Source organism: Pimephales promelas, chromosome 20 (assembly GCF_988280905.1).
Source record: "Pimephales promelas chromosome 20, fPimPro1.hap1.1, whole genome shotgun sequence".
NCBI lineage: Eukaryota > Metazoa > Chordata > Actinopteri > Cypriniformes > Leuciscidae > Pimephales > Pimephales promelas.
In genome coordinates this window covers 21564676-21583934 of record NC_142788.1, presented here as the reverse complement: position 1 = coordinate 21583934, position 19259 = coordinate 21564676, and the positions used below count along the sequence as shown (strand labels likewise).

The following is a 19259-nucleotide window of genomic DNA, read 5'->3' as shown; positions in this document are numbered from 1 at the left end:
CACCCTATAATCTGGTGTGCAGCTGCAAGCATCTGCTCCACTCCCTCTCTCTTTTCCTAACCACTGAATTGATAAACACATCGATCATAAACCCACTGACACACGGTGGACCAAGTTTCCTTTTCATCTGGACAAGGTCTGGCCTGGGCAGGCACTGTGTGCACTATTACTGTTAAGAAATATATATGAGAAGGCATTTTAAACAAGTTGATTGATGTACAAGAAGCACAACGCAGTAACAAGTCTTAGACCCATTAAGATTTTTTCATATCATAAAGCTATTACTGTATATGATCTTTACTCTCTAAAGAGTCATATTTTGCTTCACTGCTGATAATCTGGCATGCAACCTCTAAGTAAGTAACTACTGAGTTGGCAGCCTGAGGAAATCAGTTACTGCCAAGTTCTGTAATTTGGCAGCATCTAGTTGGTTACTTATTCATTAGGTTCAGTCATAGCTGAATAATTAATCACAATATGGAAATGTGCATCCACACATTTGCTGCAACAGATCCTTCAGTTGTAAATTATCACATAATACACATTTCTGGAGGAAACATGATAAAAATGCACAACTTCACCTGCCAACTTAACCAGATAAACAATATTTCCACTTTAAAATGATTTAGAGATCATCAGAATGTTCTTTACTCACATGCATAATTAAATTTGATTTATTATCTTTTTTGTATCAAACTTATGACATATTCATTTCTTAAAACCACCTGTCTTAAACCAACTCAACGCTTAAGATATATATTGTTAAACTTAACTTGCGAGGCTATAATTGTTATATATTGTTAAACTTGATATATATTGTTAAAATTTGACATATATATATATATATATGGCACCTTTTTTATTTATTAAGTTTCACAACCGTGTCCTCTTTACCGGTAGGCTATATATTTATGAAGTAGGCTAGCCTATATGTGTAAAAAATCAAAGCATGAAAAATCTGCTTTCATCCAGCAGGTCCATCTTCTTTAAAATGTCATTTTTCAATTACACAGAAAACATGTCGCACTGAAGATGTTAGTGAACTTAGTGAGTTTTCTAATCACATTTTAATGAAATGTGCTTGTATTTTGTCACAAGCATTGTTGGCTATATTAACAAATTATTTAACAAAGTTAGACTACTCATAGACTACTTATAATTTTTCTCTGCTCATTTGTAGAGATCTTACATCCTTGTTCGTTCATATAAATCACAGACAGTAGACCACCTCTTGCAGGAGTTTCATTCATTGACATTTTGAATGCACATACCAGGATGCGCCTCAATGATATCGCGAGATATCATCCAACACACTCATGATCACTCCGCTGATATCGCGAGACTGGAGTGCCTTGCGTGAAATTATCCGGTGTCGGTCTCCGAGGTGAGTAAGGATGCTGGAAAACGTGAAAAAATAAGCTATAATTTCGTCTAAATTGCGGTAGACATTGCTGGCGAAATGGTAGGCTATATGTTACATTTAATTTACATTAAATAGGCTAACGTTACCTAAGTAATTTATGATTTGTCAATACGCAGGCCGGCTTTTGCTGCGTGAAAAAAATAAAAGCTGTTTAAACAGTATAATGCCTTATGTGACATGCGCTGGTTAACCATAAGAAGAAATTTCTGTTTTGTAAATGATAGTATGACACGATGGAATTTTGAGCATCTTATGCGTAGCCGATTCATCAGTAGCTCACATATGTGTAGGCTGACATTAAAAATCGATTGTCATATCATGTTTTTGAATAATTGTTTCCATTTGTGTCCATTGTGTTTAAACCATATCTGATTCTGAAACCTGAACGTCAACTGATCAGTAGCAGCTAGTTCTGTTGGATTTACGTTGTGATACAAATCAACAGTCTCAGATTTTCTGGCATTTAATGATGTGGATGTCATTACCATTTGATGGAGAATGTGAGAAACCTTTCTTCCTTACAAACACAATAATGATTTGGTCCATGGTGCATCTCAATCTGTCAAGCAGCACCTGAAATAAAATAATACTATGTTAGTAGTTCTAATAGACTATAGGCTAAGTGTTTCAAATTGCATATTTTAAAAACCGATGATGCCGGACTAGGCTACTAGGACATAGTCTTGCATTTTATTTTACTGACTGACTTTTTTATGTGTAGCCTATATATTGTCCTTGACTCAGTGTTCCATACACATAATATAAATCAGTGCATGATGACAGTTATGAGTCTTCTGAATTTGCAGATTAGTGCTCTCACTGTAAGGCTAGTTCAAGATGACTAAAAAAGTTATTTATGATTTTGTCCTGCCATAGTTAAAGATCATAAATTGCAGAGGGGTTTCTAGAAGAGTCTAGAAGAGGAACATTGTGATATTTGTTAGGGTCAACAACGTGTACTAATGTTACTATGTGAATTAGACAAAGTTAAGAGGATACAGTGTAGTTTTCTTGACAATAAACAAGCCAGAATGAGAACATACACAAATAAAATCAACTCCCCACTTACCAATCCCTCCCTCCCAGTAAGAGTTTTTGAAAGCACCTATGCCTTTAACTAAAATTGTCATTTAAGAAAACTGACCCAAGATGTTGTCTTTTTATAAGTAAAGGCTATCCAGCTACGATGGGGAACATTTTTGGCAACCTTCTGAAGAGCCTCATTGGGAAAAAGGAGATGCGGATTTTGATGGTTGGGCTGGATGCAGCTGGGAAGACCACAATCCTGTACAAACTGAAGCTGGGAGAGATAGTGACTACCATTCCTACTATCGGTGAAGCACATTTTCAGACTTAAAATGTTTAATCGCTTAATTATTATTGTATTATTATTTCCTCTTACACAGAGACAAAGTCTATGTGAAGCTATACTCGTAAAGAAGGAAGTCATGTTTTACGAATCTTGCCAGCTTGTAATTTGGATCCCATTGTGCTGCTTTGTTACTAGGTTTTAACGTAGAGACTGTCGAGTACAAAAATATCAGTTTTACTGTGTGGGATGTTGGTGGCCAGGATAAAATCCGACCTCTGTGGCGTCACTACTTCCAGAACACACAAGGTGAGAAGAGGACTTGTACACATACACTCACACACACTAAACACACAAATAATAAAAAAAACAGCCAATACTCCTTGCAAATCACGAATCATGGATATGCCATAAACAAAAGCCTAAAAAGTCTACGGTCAGTAAGACGGTACGTTTTTAATACTCACCAAGGCTGCGTTTATTTGGTCAAATATACAGTGATCCATTATGATATCATTTTAATACTCTGATTTGCTCAAGAAACATTTCTTATTATTATCAATGTTGATAGGGTCCACAAGGGTCTTCATTGCCCTGTTATTTAATTACTGCCTCTCCATAACCACATTTCACATATTTCCCATGTATTTTGAAGGTTTGATCTTCGTGGTGGATAGCAATGACCGTGAGCGAGTGAATGAAGCCAGAGAAGAGCTGATGAGGATGCTGGCTGAGGATGAACTGAGAGACGCTGTACTCCTCATCTTTGCCAACAAGCAGGCAAGAGCTTCCTTATGCTTCTGCTGTTCTTTAATTCAGAGACCATTTATTGATGTTTGCATTGTGTTTGCCATTGACCAATATAACTTTCGAAGCAGCCCTAGTGTGTGCATCCATGTTGTTGACAGTGGAAACCCATTGAATTATTTTTGGTGATGTCCCTGCTGTTTCAGTATGTACAGTATGTGTGGTTAGTAGACTGGTAGTTACATTATTATATTATTGTAGAAAACGTCATATGATGCTGAGCAGTGATCAACATTCGTAAGATAAGAAAATGTTCCTTGGTCTAGTTCCTCAGCGTGCATGTGTGTGTTCCAGATGGCAGAGGTGAAAACAGACTATTTTTGGGCTGGATGAGCTCTCTGATGATTTGCAGAGCTCATTGCCGGTAGTGGTTGTTGAGGTCTGCCGCTGATGTGTTGAGCAGTTTTGAAGGTCTCTTTGATCTGATGATGTGCAGCTGGTGTATCATAGTGTGATGCTGTAGGACATGATGCTCCCCAATACTGATTCTGGCTTTTCGGTGTGTGCATGAATTAGACACATCCAGGAAAATGAGTTGAGGAATTATGTGATATAGATGCTGAGGAACTTTTTCACTATAAGCTTACTTGTTATAACTAAGAGAGATAGTCAGACTGTCTGAGGTAGAAACGGATATTACATTATTTGAGAGCTATTATGAAAGTTCCTTTACAGAATGCACAATTGATCAAAATGTACAATTATGTCATATCTCAATATCTCATTTCCTCTATTGTTATTCTTAGGCCTGGTTTCACAGATAGGCCTTATAAAATAGTATTAGGCCTTAGTTAAATTAGAACATTTAAGTAGCTTTTATTAATGTGCCTAGAAAAAAAAAAACATTAATGGTGTGCATCTTGAGACAAAACAATGACACTGACATATTTTATTTTGGATATGTCAGTGCCAGTTGCTTTCAGTTCACATACAGTTTAGTCTGGGACTAGCTTAATCATAATCACCTAATGCTAATATTTAAAAACACTCGTTTTTAATTGTTGAATGGAATCTTTAGCTAAACTAAAAAATATAATATCCATTTTCAGACTGCACATTATAATGTTGTGATGCCTAAAATCAGTGTGTTTAAAACTGAAATTAGTGATTAATTAATATATTTGTATTTATATGTGAGATGTAGGATTTTTTTTAATATTATAAATGTGTATTTTTTTGTTTGTAGAATTTATTTAGACAAAACAATATAGAATTTTTTATTTTTTATTTTCACCATGTTATGAAAATAATTTTTATCAGAATTTTAATGGCAGAGCATCCCTATTGTTCCTATGTGATTCGTTATAATTCACTTTTAAAATTTTAATTTTAAATCAGTAAATTATTTAGACAATCCAGTATAGAAGTTTATATAGTATAGAAGTCGGTATGAAATGAACCATATCTATTTACAAATTGTAAATGCATGTTATAGATTTTATTGTGAATGATTCATCCATCCATTTGTATGTTTCATTTTTCATTTTCATGTTTAATCGAAATCATAACTAGACATCTTCTGATGAAAATGACTTCTCTGTGGTGACATATGCCGGACTACTCCAAACATTTAGTCCGCCTAAACCCAGCCCATTTCTTACAATTTTCTTACAATGGCCGAAATCCAATCAACGACCAGTGGACAGTCACAGAACCAAGTCTCGGCCTCACATTTTTTCTTTTTCTGATAGTCCAGACTCCAGATCATTACACTTGTCACAATGCGGAAGAAAAAAACGGTCGCTTTCTCCATTTCATTTCTACTTTAATATCCACCATATTGTTCCTTATAGTCCACATGTCGCAACAAAAATCACAACTAAACTATCTATGCAGGCTGTATACATAGTAAGATATGTAGTTGTGTATGTTTCTTTCTCACTCTACAGGATTTGCCAAATGCTATGAATGCTGCAGAAATCACAGATAAGCTGGGTCTCCATTCCCTGCGCCATCGTAACTGGTACATCCAGGCCACTTGTGCCACCAGCGGAGACGGCCTATATGAGGGTCTGGACTGGCTGGCCAACCAGCTCAAGAACAAGAAATGAAGCAGGCTGGGTCCAAGTGCAACCGTTGGGAAAGGTGTCAAAGATTCCTTGATTCTGTTTACAAGTTATGACCAACGGGAGTCGGGTCATCTTAGACAGTGTAACCCCTCGCTACGTCCCACCTGACAAATCCGTGAGATGATTGGGGTAGCACTAGCACCCATGATTCATATTCATTTTTACAAGTGAAGATGTTTTACTATTCTTATGTGATTTAAACATCTCAGTTTCTTGTGTCTGTACACTGTAAATGTTTAAAAGACAGGAAAAGCTTTTACTTATATACTTCTATGGAATATGGAGGTATCGCTTAAATGCAGGTCATTTAAATTATATTAACTGCACTGATAGATGAGAAACCTGTTGATTCAGTTTCCTGAAATATTTAAATAAAATCCAGTGAAATAATACTCTGCAAACAGTTGAGAAACATGTGATTTTTGCTATAGTGTTCTTGTTTTGCTACTGAAAATGAAATAGAAATCATGCATTGTGATTTATTATTAGCATATCAGCCAGACTTCATGACTGTCAGTGTTACACAGGGCTGATGATGCTCTTATTGTGTGTCCACACAATAACCAGTGTCTCTGCACAGGTTGCTGAGCAAGCTTTGGTTTGTGTGGCTGTTTCTTTCTGTTCTGCTGTGTAGCTAAATGCATGTGTTTGACCGACTATATCCGCTGCTATTACATGTTTGTCTGTGTCGTGCCGTGTACGTGTAGACACGCTCATTGAATGTTTCAGCACTTGTGTTGCATTTATGTTTGTGACTTTTTGCTAGTGTTGCATAGGCAAATCTGAGGAGAAGAACAAGGGTACATCTCTATAGCCATGTGACTGGTGTAGCTGATTTAAAAGTATTTGGTAACTTCACACTAATGCTGAAAAGAGTGTCAAAGTGACTATACAGTAGTCACGGGTACTAATAGACTCAAATATGGTTGTGTGTGTACTCTCACGAATCGCTAAGTGTGTTTATATATTGCACGCTTAATAAAGTATGCATTTAGATAATGTGAATATCTATTATTTCTTGTAAAATGTGTTCAGTGTCAATTTTTAATGTTCTTTCGGTCCATTCTGCAAGCATTCAAATCAAATTCTAAATCAACTTAAATAGTTTTCCTAATTTTGCATCTGCACACAAAATTATTTTCAGTTATCCATACTAATAATTATCCATATATGCATGTTGCTCCTCAACCAGTGTTTAACAGTGTTCAACACATTATTTTAGTATTGTCTATATACTATTATAGTACTTATTATTATTTCGAATTAGTTTTTATTTTCATATTTTTAGTTGAAGTTAAGTCATTTTATGTGCTTTTGTCATTTTGTATTAGTTTTTGCTTTTTTATGTATTTTACTTAATTCTTTAATTTTTAAACTTTTTTTGTTTTATTTAACAACAATACTGATCCCATTTAATTCAAATTAAAGTCAGAAGTGTTTAAGAGTTAATATGACAGGTGCTTGAGTACAAATTTTAGCCTATGAGAAAAAACATATTAAATAATAGAACAAAACCACTCAAAGTCTTTAGAACCAAAATGAACCCACATGGCTGACAAAGTTCATCTACTATAATTGCTTCCATTCTAGGATCTTTCTTTCTTTTTTCAGAATTCAGTTTACACACACAGTCTCTTCAGTCATTCAGTGGTTTAGTATACAATTATAAAATTTGTTTCTGCATTCTGATAACTTTATCTGACACCACGAATGTGATAAATCTTATCTCTGTGTGGTTTTGGGTTTGTGGAAATTTCAAAGAGCGTATTGACAGTGCTTCATCTGCTCTGTGTGAACACTTATGGCTCAGAAAAGCCTAGAAATAATAAGAAGGGAAGTCTGTTTGTTTAGCAAGATGCCCAGTACCTCACCCCCTTATTCTGTGGCAAATCCCACACACCTCCCCGCCTGCCCTCACAGTGTGTGTCTCCAGGGGCGTGACAGCAGTATGTGGGTCAGGGCTGCTCCCTGGGTTGCCAGCCCCAATGGTCCCCTGCAGGCCGCTCATAATAGCGGCACCATGGCGGGTGCCATTGCTGGGATTCCCTCCCGTAACCGGGGCGCCCTCGCCCAGGGCACAGACTCACTGGCAGCAATGCTGCAATCAATTCATCAATCTGTGATGGGAGCTGCAACTGCTGAAGCCAGGCCAGCCCACTCCTCTTCCAGGCCATGGCCACCAGCAATGAGGCTGAAAGGCAGGATTGGAGAAATCAGGAGCTTGATGGCGTACGGATGATTATTTAGGGAGCTGTTGAGTGAGGGGGGGGGGGGGGTGTATTCGGTCAAAGCAGACGGCCATAATGAGAGTTGTTTCACTTTGGGCAGGTCCTGAAACAGCTGAAAATTAGTACATGGAGTCCAAATACACATATATGTGAACACAATAGTGTTACAATTGGAGTGAGGCAAGACTGTAGCAACCATAATCATTGAAGGAAACACATCGCCCCAAATATTCCAAGTGGTTTATTAATATGGCTTTTCAATGACAGATTTTTAAAGACTTTTATTTTTGTTCCCCCTAATCTTGAAAATTTGGTGACTTTCTCCAAAATGTTAAAAATATCAAACAGTAAAAAAGTCCATAATTAATATGGATGGATGGATGGATGGATGGATGGATGGATGGATGGATGGATGGATGGATGGATGGATGGATGGATGGATGGATGGATGGATGGATGGATGGATGGATGGATGGATGGATGGATGGATAGATAGATAGATAGATAGATAGATAGATAGATAGATAGATAGATAGATAGATAGATAGATAGATAGATAGATAGATAGATAGATAGATAGATAGATAGATAGATAGATGCAACCATTATAACTACAAATTTATCTCAAACTGGCATCTAAAAAGATGTTTTAGATACATCCTTCAACATTTATCCGATGTCTCCATCTGCTGGACAACAGACTCGAGTGTGACGTCACTCAATTGGTTCTGGATATTTACTCATTTTCATTTATGGATTGGTCTACATTTTGGATTTTGTTTAAAATCTTAATATTTACTGCTGTTTGCTTCAGACTTGATATAACAGCCCTTAAGAAAAGTTAGCTTGGTTTTACCCACTGTAGCTCGGTACACTAAACACTAAAACTATAATAAAATATTTGGCAGTAACATTTTAAAAAATCCCTAGCAGATGTATAGTTTCTATATTTGTGTAGGCTATATAAATAAACACACTAGAAATATAGTAATTTGTAGATATTTTTTTTGTTTTAGTTTTTATTTTTCATAATGAACAGTTTTTTTTAAAAAACATACTTTATGCTAACCATGGTGATGAGCTATTCATGGTTATAAATAATTAAATAATTAATGGAATAAAAACAAATAAATTTGTAGTTGTTTCAATATTGTTTAAGCATTATTTTTTCATAATAAAGACGATTTCCATTTTTGGAAACAATAGTTAGGCTACATTAAGCAAACCTTGATGAGGAGCTATGGTTTTATACTTATACTTACTCTATAAGAACCAACCAAATAAATAAAATAATAACGGGCCAATCTGAAGTCTCTGCCGTCCGAAAGAAGACCGACAATGCAAAGCAACTTTATTGTTCCCTCTCCCGCAGACAGTGGTCGCTGCACGGGCGGATTGGGATGGATTTATAGCAAGGGAAATCGCTGCGTTATGAATTTCATAAAATCTTTGCTTCTCGGTTGTGGACTGTATTCTTTCGAGATTTTGCCAGATTTGTTTATTTACTCTCCTCTGTTGAATACGTAAGAACGTAAGAACTGTACGGGTTTTGAAAGCATCTTGTTGTTTGCAAAGCAGGCCGCGCAGTCCTCGGATTTTCCAAACAATTCGTCCGGCATGGTGCGCTCGGCCCTCGGGACACTTGCGGCATTTCACACCCGGTAAGACCTGATACTGCGCGGGCTGCAACAAGTCCTTTTGTCTTGCTATGGATCGAATAATCTCAACTCCATGTTCATATTTTGGCTATATTTGAGGTTAGATTGGTGAGTTTGCTCAGTAACGTATTGTTGTTGTATTGTAAACACAAAGATTCACGTACTTAAACGTTGGCGAGCATGCTAACGTTACATTAGCAGCTAAGCTAGCTACCAGCTCTTATGTTTCAACAAACTGTTTTCTGTTATTACAAAACCGCGTTTCTAAACACTTCCAAAAATATATTTTTTCCATTTACAAATCCAGGGGATAAAATTAAAATAAGTATGCATTGCAAATTATAGCTTTTATACTTCTCGTTCGCATCGTCTCAGGGGAAGTCAGCTTTATCTCTGCAGCTCTAACCTATACAATTTAACAAGTTTTACAAAGATTAATATTTAATGTTTATGTTATTACTTTGCGATTTATTTGATTATTTATTTTAAGTGTCGTTTTCATAAATGTGTAGTTTTTTCCACTATAATGCATAAAATGTATAATGTTAATAATGTGTTATAACTCTAAACCCAAATATCTCTCTATTTGTAACTCTCTGTAAATGAACAACTGCACCAGATAGTCTAGGGCCAGGTGTTTTAGGGATACTATTTAAAATCCTGCACAATTTGATCATACAGAATGTAATTTGTGCTGTTTGCCTTCATTGTATAGAGAATGAATAAGAGCTTGCTTATTTTGAGTCTGTTAACCATAATAGTGCAATTTTTTTTGTAATAAATAATGTAGCCAAGCAGATGAATTGGTTAACCGCTGACTGAAACCATTTTTTCAGATATTACTCTTTAATGTAAAGTGCACTTAATTGTTTTGCTGCAGTTTGGGTACAAGAACGATAATTTTATCAGCAAATTCTCCTTTGCTCTCTCAACAGGTGCCGAACCATGATGTGCACCTAGCGCCTAGTTCGACAGCAGTGGTCGTAGTAGTGAAGCTTTCTAATTTACGATTGACTGAGAGCTGTTGTCACTGCCAGCATACTTCATATACAACACTCTACTGTAAATATAACAGTATTTACAACACTGCAAGCTGATTTGTGAACCGCTCTGAAGTGAAGTTAACTCTCCACAGAGGCAACTAAGTGAACTGTGGTGCCAAAACAGAAGCAATACCATATTATTTAAAACTTTTATATTGACCATTGGCCAGTGACTTTAGAATGGCATCTGTTCCTGTTTACTGCTTGTGTCGTCTCCCGTATGATGTCACCCGATTCATGATTGAGTGTGATGTTTGTCAGGACTGGTTTCATGGCAGGTGAGGTTGCCTTTTGTAAATTACTATTTAAAACTAAGTCACCTTTTTCTGATTTAAATGATTTGTATTGTATTGTAATTTACTATTGATCTTCTGTAGTTGTGTTGGAGTGGAAGAGGACAAAGCGGCAGAAATTGATCTGTATCACTGTCCTAACTGCCAGGTGTCACATGGACCCTCTGTCAGTAAGTGTGGCATACGTTATAAAATTTGTAAGCATTGGCTATAGTTATTTTAAAGTCATGAAAATAAAGTTCTGATAGTCTTTTCTTTCCTATTGTGATGTATGTCCATGTAAAATGGATTGTCTAACAAGAAAAAATGTAGGGACTTAATTTTGTCACTTGCTGTTGCTGTGTCCTGCCCTCATGGCTTTTTGATTAAAGATTAAGAGGGCACTTGAATTAAAATAAAGTGTTAATGATGCGTAATAGTTCACTTCCAAGTATTATCTCCTATAAGCTCCTTCAGTATTATCAGCAGCGATCGCATTTCTCAGGAGTTAATTTTCCTCCTCCATCCCCAGCTCCTCCTCTAATCAGTCAGGATTTGGCATTCTTATTACCCCTGAATCAGTCTAAAATTCTCTAATTATGTTGTACATTCAAATTAATTAATGATATCTCGTTATTGCAGCTCTCTCTGCTCTTATCCATGCTAAACTGCATGGATGCGCAGGGACTACTTGCCCAGAACAGAACCATACTGCCAATCCAAACTGTATGCTAATTGTCAATCGTATTTGACGATAGTGATCCTGACAGAATTGGTATTTTGTTGACTTAACTTTGTTGTGATAATCAACAAAATACAATTTTAAACCAAGAAGCTCAGAATGGACTAGCAAACCTATAAAGTTGCATGATTGGTAACTAGGATATCTTCTTCTCTAAGTGCGTAAACGACGGGGGGCTCCTAAGCATGCTGATACTAGTGTGGGGAGAGAATCAGGACGACCTGTGAAGACGGGCAGTGCTCAGTTTGTCAGGGAGCTACGCAGCCGCACTTTTCCCAGGTATTGTTTATTCATGTTATCTCTTGCTGGGTTACAGGACACTTACTGCATGGTCAAAATTAGGCCACCCGGTGACTCTGCTTTCTTAACCCAGATTAATTTAGCTCTGATCAGACTTGAAGTGATGATTCATACCACTCAGCTTAGGTTTGCAGTTTTGCAGCTCTGGTGTTATCAGATTAAAAAAGTTTCGAAAATGCACAGTGATGAGTATGCTGATATTTTTAAATGTTTGTATTTAAGTGCTGATGAAGTCCTGCTGAAGCCAACCGGGGCCCAGCTCACCGTTGAGTTTCTAGAGGAGCGCTCTTTCAGCGTCCCGGTCCTGGTCCTCAGGAAAGATGGCCTGGGCATGAATCTGCCCCCGTCGTCCTTCTCTGTATCGGATGTAGAGCATTATATTGGTAAATAACTCACATCTGTAGTGCCGTTCTGTGCTACGTTTCCAGTCGTATGTTTGTGAAAAGTCATGTTTACAATTGTGTCGTAGGAGCTGAAAAGGAAATTGACGTGATTGATGTCGTTCGCCAAGCAGACCTGAAGATGAAACTGGGAGAGTTTGTGGAGTACTATAACAGCCCAAACAGAGACCGAGTGCTGAATGTGATCAGCTTAGAGTTCTCAGACACCAGGTGCTTTTTTTTGGGAAGTGCTAATTTAATCTGAATCTAGCAGCGGTGCATTGAAGTCAGCCTGAAATAAAAAATCTCTTTTCTAAATGCATAAATTAATCACATTACTGCATTGTAATTTTTTTAAAATTTCTTCCTGTGAAACGACAATGAAAGTTTTCCTTGCGTATTTATCTGTGCAAACTGTCTAACAGTTTTTGTTTCTGTCCTTAGGTTGTCAAATCTGGTGGAGACACCAAAGATCGTGAGGAAGCTGTCATGGGTGGAGAATCTCTGGCCTGAGGAGTCGGTCTTTGAGAGGCCTAATGTGCAGAAATACTGCCTGATGGGAGTGAAGGACAGTTACACGGACTTTCACATTGACTTTGGAGGAACCTCTGTGTGGTACCACGTACTCCGGGTCAGTTATTCTCTTTAAATCGTGTGCATTACATTATCTGTGGAGATGGCTGGAAAGGGTTGTATGCATTTGAGAGGAGTAACTGCATTTCATTACCAGAGAAAGCATCATGCTTGGTCTTCCAGACAAAAGAGGTCTTATTTATTTGTTTTTATACATGTCAGGGTGAGAAGATCTTTTACCTCATTCGTCCCACTGCTGCTAACCTGTCCCTGTTTGAGTGCTGGAGTTCATCCACCAATCAGAATGAGCTGTTCTTTGGAGACCAAGTAGACATGTGCTACAAATGTTCAGTTAAGCAAGGAAACACCCTCTTCATCCCAACAGGTACGATGTCTGTTTCTGCCAGTAGTAAGATGCACTGGGATTCATTTCAAAATAAACTTTTAGTTTTGATTTTAATTACATTCAGATGAATAATTTTGATTCTTTCTTTGTACCTTAATTGTTTGCTGTCAGGGTGGATTCATGCTGTCCTGACCCCTGTGGACTGTTTGGCATTTGGGGGAAATTTTCTACACAGCCTCAACATTGACATGCAGCTTCGGTGAGATGATGCGTCTGTTCATCTCCTCACACCAAGCAGTTGTGCTCTGGGCTTTTTCATTGGTCAATTTTCCCTTTCTTTTTATCAGAGCATATGAGATAGAAAAGCGTCTAAGCACGGCAGACTTATTCAGGTTTCCAAACTTTGAAACGGTGTGCTGGTATGTTGGCAAGCATCTGCTCGACACCTTCAGAGGTGAGACTTATCTTCATAAAGCAAATGAATGTTTTCTTTACTGCTTATTTTTACTTTTAAAACAACTGTCTTTCATGTACTTTCATTTTTCTGTTTTTCCAATCCACTAAAGGTCTGAGAGAGAATCGACGGCATCCTGCCACTTATTTGGTCCACGGAGCCAAAGCTCTCAATAATGCTTTCCGTAGCTGGACACGGAAGGAAGTAAGTTTAATTATATTACATGTAGGACTTGTGATTAATTCGGTATATACATTATATACCCATGATATATTCATATATTTAAAGTCAAGTAAAAAAACAACAACAATGAATCAGTTCAGACTGTTTAATTTAGTTGATTAAAAATTGTAGTTCAATACACTGTGAATATATGTTGGTAAATATTGTTTACATTTGGAGACTATGAATGAAATATTAAAGGGATAGTTCACCCAAAAATAAAAATTCTGTCAGTAATTACTTACCATCATGTTGTTTCAACCCCGTAAGACTTTAATTCATCTTCGGAACACAAATTAAGTTATTTTTGATTAAATCTGAGAGCTGTCAAATAGTCCTGGATTGGATACTAAATTTATGTATAATTTAAAGTATTTGTTTTACCATTGTTTTATACCATTGTAAAGTATTTCATTGTAAATATGTGCGATGACACAAAGCTTATGTTGGTTGTTATTGTGATATTCAGTCCCTGGCTGAGCATGAACTCGAGATACCAGAGACCATAAAGATCCAGCAGTTAGTGAAGGACTTGGCCAAGGAGATACGGCTGGTTGAGGTGAGAGTAGCTCTGGCCCGAATTTTCAATGAAAATGTATTGATTTATTTCCTGCTTCTGAATTTTGTGTCTCTTTTTGCAGGATATCTTCCAGCAGAACATCGGCAGGAGTGGAGCACCCTTTGGTGGCTCTCAGGGTCTTCCCTCTCCTCACCCCAAAGCTCCATTGAAAACATCCTTTAATTTTGGCCAACACCCAGGTAAAAAGAAAGGTCCCAAGCTGAAGGATGGATTTGGAGGAGTGGGCATAGGCCCTCCAGGAGCTAAGAAAAAGAGCCAAAAAGGCAAAGAGATAAAAACAGAAGCCGGGGAGCTGGACCTACTCGAGATTCATACTAAACACACGCTCAAGAAGTTCCAGCCAGGGTGCAAAGTCAAAAAGAGCAAGGTAGAATTTCTAAAACATTTATAGTTATTAATCATTATAATGTTTATTACATTACCATTCAAACATTTGAGGTCAGTAAGAATGTTTTGTTTGAAAAAAAGTAATACTTTTATTCAGCAAATATGCATTAAATTGATCAAAAGTGACAGTTAAAGGGATAGTTCACCCAAAAATTAAAATTCTTTCATCATTTACTCACCCCCAAGTTATTCCGAATCTGTATGAATTTCATCAAAAAGACGATATTATGAAGAATATGGATAACCAAACATTCGATGGGCCCCATTGAGTTCCATAGTATGGAAAAAAATGTCCATCAACTGTTTGTTTTCCAACCTTCTTTAAAATATCTTCTTTTGGGTTCAGCCGAAGATAGAAACTCATGCAGGTGTGGAAAACCTTGAGGGTGAGTAACGGATGACAGACTTTTCGTTTTTGGGTGAACTTTAAAAATGATATTTCATGTTCTTTTAAACTATATTCATCAAGATCCTGAAGGAAATTATCAGTTTCCACAAGAATATTAAGCAGCACAACATTGATAAAAATAAATGTTTCTTGAGATTTAAATCAATTTGATAGTGATCATATTGGTTTCTGAAGTAACATATGAAACTGAAGACTGGATCAATACTTTTGAAACAAAAATAGACTTCAAAATATTAAAATGTTTACAAGGAAAACTGTATAATTAGAATTATAATAATATTATTTTTACTGTAATTTGGAAATGCAGCTTTGGTGAGCATAAGACTTCTTTCACAAACATAAAAAAGTACTGATCCCAAACTTTTGAACAGTAGTTTAATAATCGTAATAATACTTTGTATTGCATATATTCTGTCTAATGTAGTATTACATTGGGTTCAAATAAAGTTTTCCTTTTTCCTTTTTAAAAACAGATAAATATTTTATTTTTTGCAGTGTAAGTCATTAGGTCATTTTCTTTTCAGCTTGAGCTGCCCGATGACTGTCTAGATGACTTTGAAGAGAAGATCAACAAGAGCAAGCTCAAGCTCGTGCTGACTAATGGAAAGATACATGGGTAAAACAGTTATCTTCACCCATTTCCCTGACACACAAGTATTTTTAATGTAATGCAATGACACCCTTGTTTTTAATATCTCCTCTTCTTTCTGTCTTAGGAAAAAAGGTCGTGCTGGCAGTGCGAACGGAGCCGGGAGTTCACTTCAACAGTTCCAGCCCCACATGGCTACTTTGTCTGACTTTGATTCTGAAGATGAGCTTCAGATTGATGAAACCCCTCCACCTCGCCGTAGACCATCTCTACCAAGCAAGAAGAAATTAGCTGGTAAAAGATGTCTCCCATTTATTTTTTATGTTTAACTAATGAGAATTAATCACATCAACATCTTGGTACAAACTAATACTTGGCTCAATGGTTTCATTAAGGTCTACCAAGGAAACTACCTCGGGCCAAACCATGCAGCGACCCCCACAGAATCCGTGAGCCAGGAGAAGTGGACTTTGATATTGAGGTATGCAAGTCTCTTTTAGGCAAGCTTTAGATTCATCTCTAGATGTCTGGTTGTCATTGGTTTTGTATCTTGTTGTTAAATAGGAGGATTACACCACAGATGAGGAGATGCTCACAGTGCAAGGTGTGAAAGGTGGAGCAGGTGGGATTTTAGACTTGCTCAAGGCAAGCAAACAGGTGGCGGGTCTCGATTCTGCACTGAGGTAATTCATACGCACACTTCATATGCTGCATGTTGGCCATTATTAGTCTTTATGCCATAGTGAAAGCTGTAGATGTTTGTTTTTTATATTCATTTCTGCTGCTTCTCTTTGTGTTATCAAGCGAGGAAGCACCAGCCTCCCCCAGCACCCGTGATGCTATCCAGGGCATGCTCTCAATGGCCAACCCTCCCTCTTCCTCATCTTCTTCCTCCTCCTCCTCTCCTCTCTCTATCTCCGGAGGAGGTGAGATGATGGGGCTTTTGAAGGAGAAAGGTGGGAGAGTTGGGTGGATAAGTGGAGTAAAGAAGAACGAGAAGAAGTCCACCATTCAGAGGCCAGGGAAACGGCCCATCAAGCGTCCAGCACGGCACCTCAGTGACGAAGAAAGCTTGGATGAACAGGAGACCCTGGGTACCTGTTTTAAAGACTCTGATTATGGTGAGTTCACAGATTCTTGAATATTTACACCAGGGTTGTTAAAATGCGTAACAGAGGAAATACTGCGAACCAGAGTGATTCAGTTTAAAAGATCATTTCTACTCTTCTATAGTGTATCCGTCACTAGAATCTGACGAGGAGGACCACTTAAGCAAGTCCAAAATGAAAAGAAAGAGAAACTGGGATGATACACCCTGGAGTCCTAAAGGTAACAGCGTGAAATGAAAATTTTGTAGCATTTTATTTCTAAACGTTTCTGAACATCATTTCCTCACACGTCTTCAGCCCGTGTGACCCCTACACTGCCCAAGCAGGAGCGACCGGTAAGAGAGGGTGCCAGGGTGGCATCTGTTGAAACTGGGCTGGCAGCTGCTGCTGCCAAACTGGCACAACAGGTGAGCTTCTGTTACAGTTTTTACAGTTATGTTACAGTTAATACAGATATATATATATATACATAAATATAAATTTGTCTTGTTAGCATTTTCAGCATCATTACTTTCAGTCTTCAGTGTTACATGATCCTTTAGAAATAATTCTAATATGCTGATTTGGTGCCCAAGAATAATTTATCATTAATGTTGAAAACCGTTGTGCCACTTAATATTTTTTGGTGGAAGTCATGATTTTTTTTTTCAGGATTCTTTGAATAGAAAGTGCACAGCATTTGAAAGAAAGAACAGCAACGATTGAAATTGTAATCTATTGTTGCTTTTATATCAGGAACAGCAGAAAACCATAACCAAGAGAAGATACACCAAGAAGAAGGTCCCTCAAGAGAAAGTACATTCTGCAGCTGCCCAACTCCAGCGTCAGCCGGACTCTCCACCCGTGTCTCCTCCTCTCCCCTCTGAGCCTCCTGTGGACTGCATAGTTGAAGAGAGGAGAGTGGAGGTGTACTCTGCCAGCCTGCTGGACCACGAGTACACCGCGGGACCAGGTCCGTTCAGCCCTGGGGGTCCAAGAGGAAGTGGTGCCATGGCCCCTGGTGTGTTCCTGACTTCAAGACGCCACTCTCTTTCTCCCCAAAACAGCAGCAGCTACTCCCCCTCTGCCCCCTCACCCGTAGGTCTGGCAACTCCAACATCAACAGGAGCGTGTCAAGGTATCTAGCATTCCAGCACAGTACATTTAACGGTGATATGCTTGGAATTACACTGAAATGTTTTCTCTGTTGCTTTCTCACAGGGAAACGTCCAAAGAAAGGACTTGCCACAGCTAAACAGAGACTGGGAAAGATTCTGAAAATACATCGAAACGGCAAGCTTCTCCTTTAGATTGATATGGAGAAGAGACTGCAGGGAACAATAGAGGTGGAGAACACAAATGAGGATGAGAGGACCTGAATGATAATGGAGTTAAATTATGTGACTGTTTTATGGTTCTGCTTGACTGGTTTTATTTGCTACATCTGGGCGAAAAGTGAAAAACAGTAACTTGCTGTGAGAAAACTCAAGTGAAATCCATTGAGCATGTTTTTTTTAGGATAGAAACTCTATTTGAAAAGCAAATAGAGCTAAACAGACATATACATTTAACAATGGATACCAGTGAGCGATGTCTGTATTGCTAAATTGCTATTTTTTTTCAAGTGCTCCACCTCTAGGATGCATACATGTACACTCCACCTAAACCCTCTTTGATTTATAGTTAAGTTTTAGTTTTAACATTGTATATTTCTAGAAAAAAAAGCTAAATTCTGAGGAGCACTTGATGTTAGATCAAATTGCCTAAGGCCATTGGAAAAAAACAATTAGAACAAAGACTGGTGTATTTGGAAATTTGACATCCCCCCCAAAAAAAAAATTGTCCCATGGAGGAGAGATCTAATTCTTCAGTTATCAGCTCACCCATTCTCAGTGCTATTTGTCCCAGTCTAATCTCCTCCTAAAGCCATGCATATTGTTTGTTTACATGCTTCATTTAGTGTGTGTTCATATCAAATTGTTTTATACCATAGAAGGCAATTTGATACACCATCGTAATTTCTGTAGATGAAGTCCTGTAGTAACGTCTCTTTGCTTGTTAAATAATGTTTTTACCGTAGTTTACTAACTCATTTTTATCAACAAATGTATTTTAGATGTGTATATATATATTTTATATAAGTTTGTCTTGTTTTGTTTGTTTGTTTTCCACTCAGCATGGGCAGTATAATGTCCTGCCACCATTTGGCCATGGTTGTCTTGTTGGACTTTCCATCTATAGTACAGCTCCGAGTTTAAATTGGGTTGAGTTCAGTGGTACACATTTTAGTAATTGTAAAGAACATGGAAAGTGATTTTAGAGCAGTTTTGAGATCTGATGGCTGATTTTTGTAGGTTCAGTGTATATATTTGATGTTTTA

At 37.6% G+C, this 19259-nt stretch overlaps 2 protein-coding genes across 3 annotated transcripts; both read left to right on the top strand.

Annotated features, from left to right (window-relative positions):
• The first annotated feature begins 1254 nt into the window (after positions 1–1254).
• Positions 1255–6613, top strand: arf3a (ARF GTPase 3a). 2 transcript variants are annotated; one of them, XM_039652899.2, is made up of 5 exons: positions 1255–1384; positions 2591–2757; positions 2931–3041; positions 3388–3512; positions 5429–6613. In XM_039652899.2, exons 1-5 carry the CDS (start codon positions 1317–1319, stop codon positions 5588–5590), a joined length of 633 nt encoding a protein of 210 aa, XP_039508833.2. In that variant the 5' UTR covers positions 1255–1316; the 3' UTR covers positions 5591–6613. The 2 variants fall into 2 exon arrangements, with proteins under 2 accessions (XP_039508833.2, XP_039508834.1); XM_039652900.2 differs by having other exon boundaries at positions 1334–1384; positions 2596–2757.
• Positions 6614–9216: 2603 nt separating this feature from the next.
• On the top strand, positions 9217–18325 carry phf8 (PHD finger protein 8). Its single transcript, XM_039652182.2, has 22 exons — positions 9217–9497; positions 10430–10815; positions 10915–11000; positions 11710–11830; positions 12074–12234; positions 12321–12462; positions 12676–12862; positions 13027–13189; positions 13322–13409; positions 13498–13604; positions 13717–13808; positions 14296–14385; positions 14468–14773; positions 15727–15818; positions 15919–16085; positions 16187–16272; positions 16356–16474; positions 16596–16912; positions 17025–17120; positions 17198–17307; positions 17636–18017; positions 18101–18325. Exons 2-22 carry the CDS (start codon positions 10718–10720, stop codon positions 18187–18189), a joined length of 3099 nt encoding a protein of 1032 aa, XP_039508116.2. The 5' UTR covers positions 9217–9497; positions 10430–10717; the 3' UTR covers positions 18190–18325.
• Positions 18326–19259: the final 934 nt, after the last annotated feature.

What these genes read in the sequence shown, in the direction of transcription:
- arf3a (XM_039652899.2), top strand. Translation starts at nt 1,317, where the DNA reads ATGATCACTCCGCTGATATCGCGAGACTGGAGTGCCTTGCGTGAAATT. An exon ending in ATCCGGTGTCGGTCTCCGAG is followed by an intron (nt 1,385 to 2,590) that starts GTGAGTAAGGAT and finishes TCTTTTTATAAG; the next exon opens with TAAAGGCTATCCAGCTACGA. An exon ending in TCATCTTTGCCAACAAGCAG is followed by an intron (nt 3,513 to 5,428) that starts GCAAGAGCTTCC and finishes CTCACTCTACAG; the next exon opens with GATTTGCCAAATGCTATGAA.
- phf8 (XM_039652182.2), top strand. Translation starts at nt 10,718, where the DNA reads ATGGCATCTGTTCCTGTTTACTGCTTGTGTCGTCTCCCGTATGATGTC. An exon ending in AAGCAAGAAGAAATTAGCTG is followed by an intron (nt 16,086 to 16,186) that starts GTAAAAGATGTC and finishes GGTTTCATTAAG; the next exon opens with GTCTACCAAGGAAACTACCT. An exon ending in AAGTGGACTTTGATATTGAG is followed by an intron (nt 16,273 to 16,355) that starts GTATGCAAGTCT and finishes GTTGTTAAATAG; the next exon opens with GAGGATTACACCACAGATGA.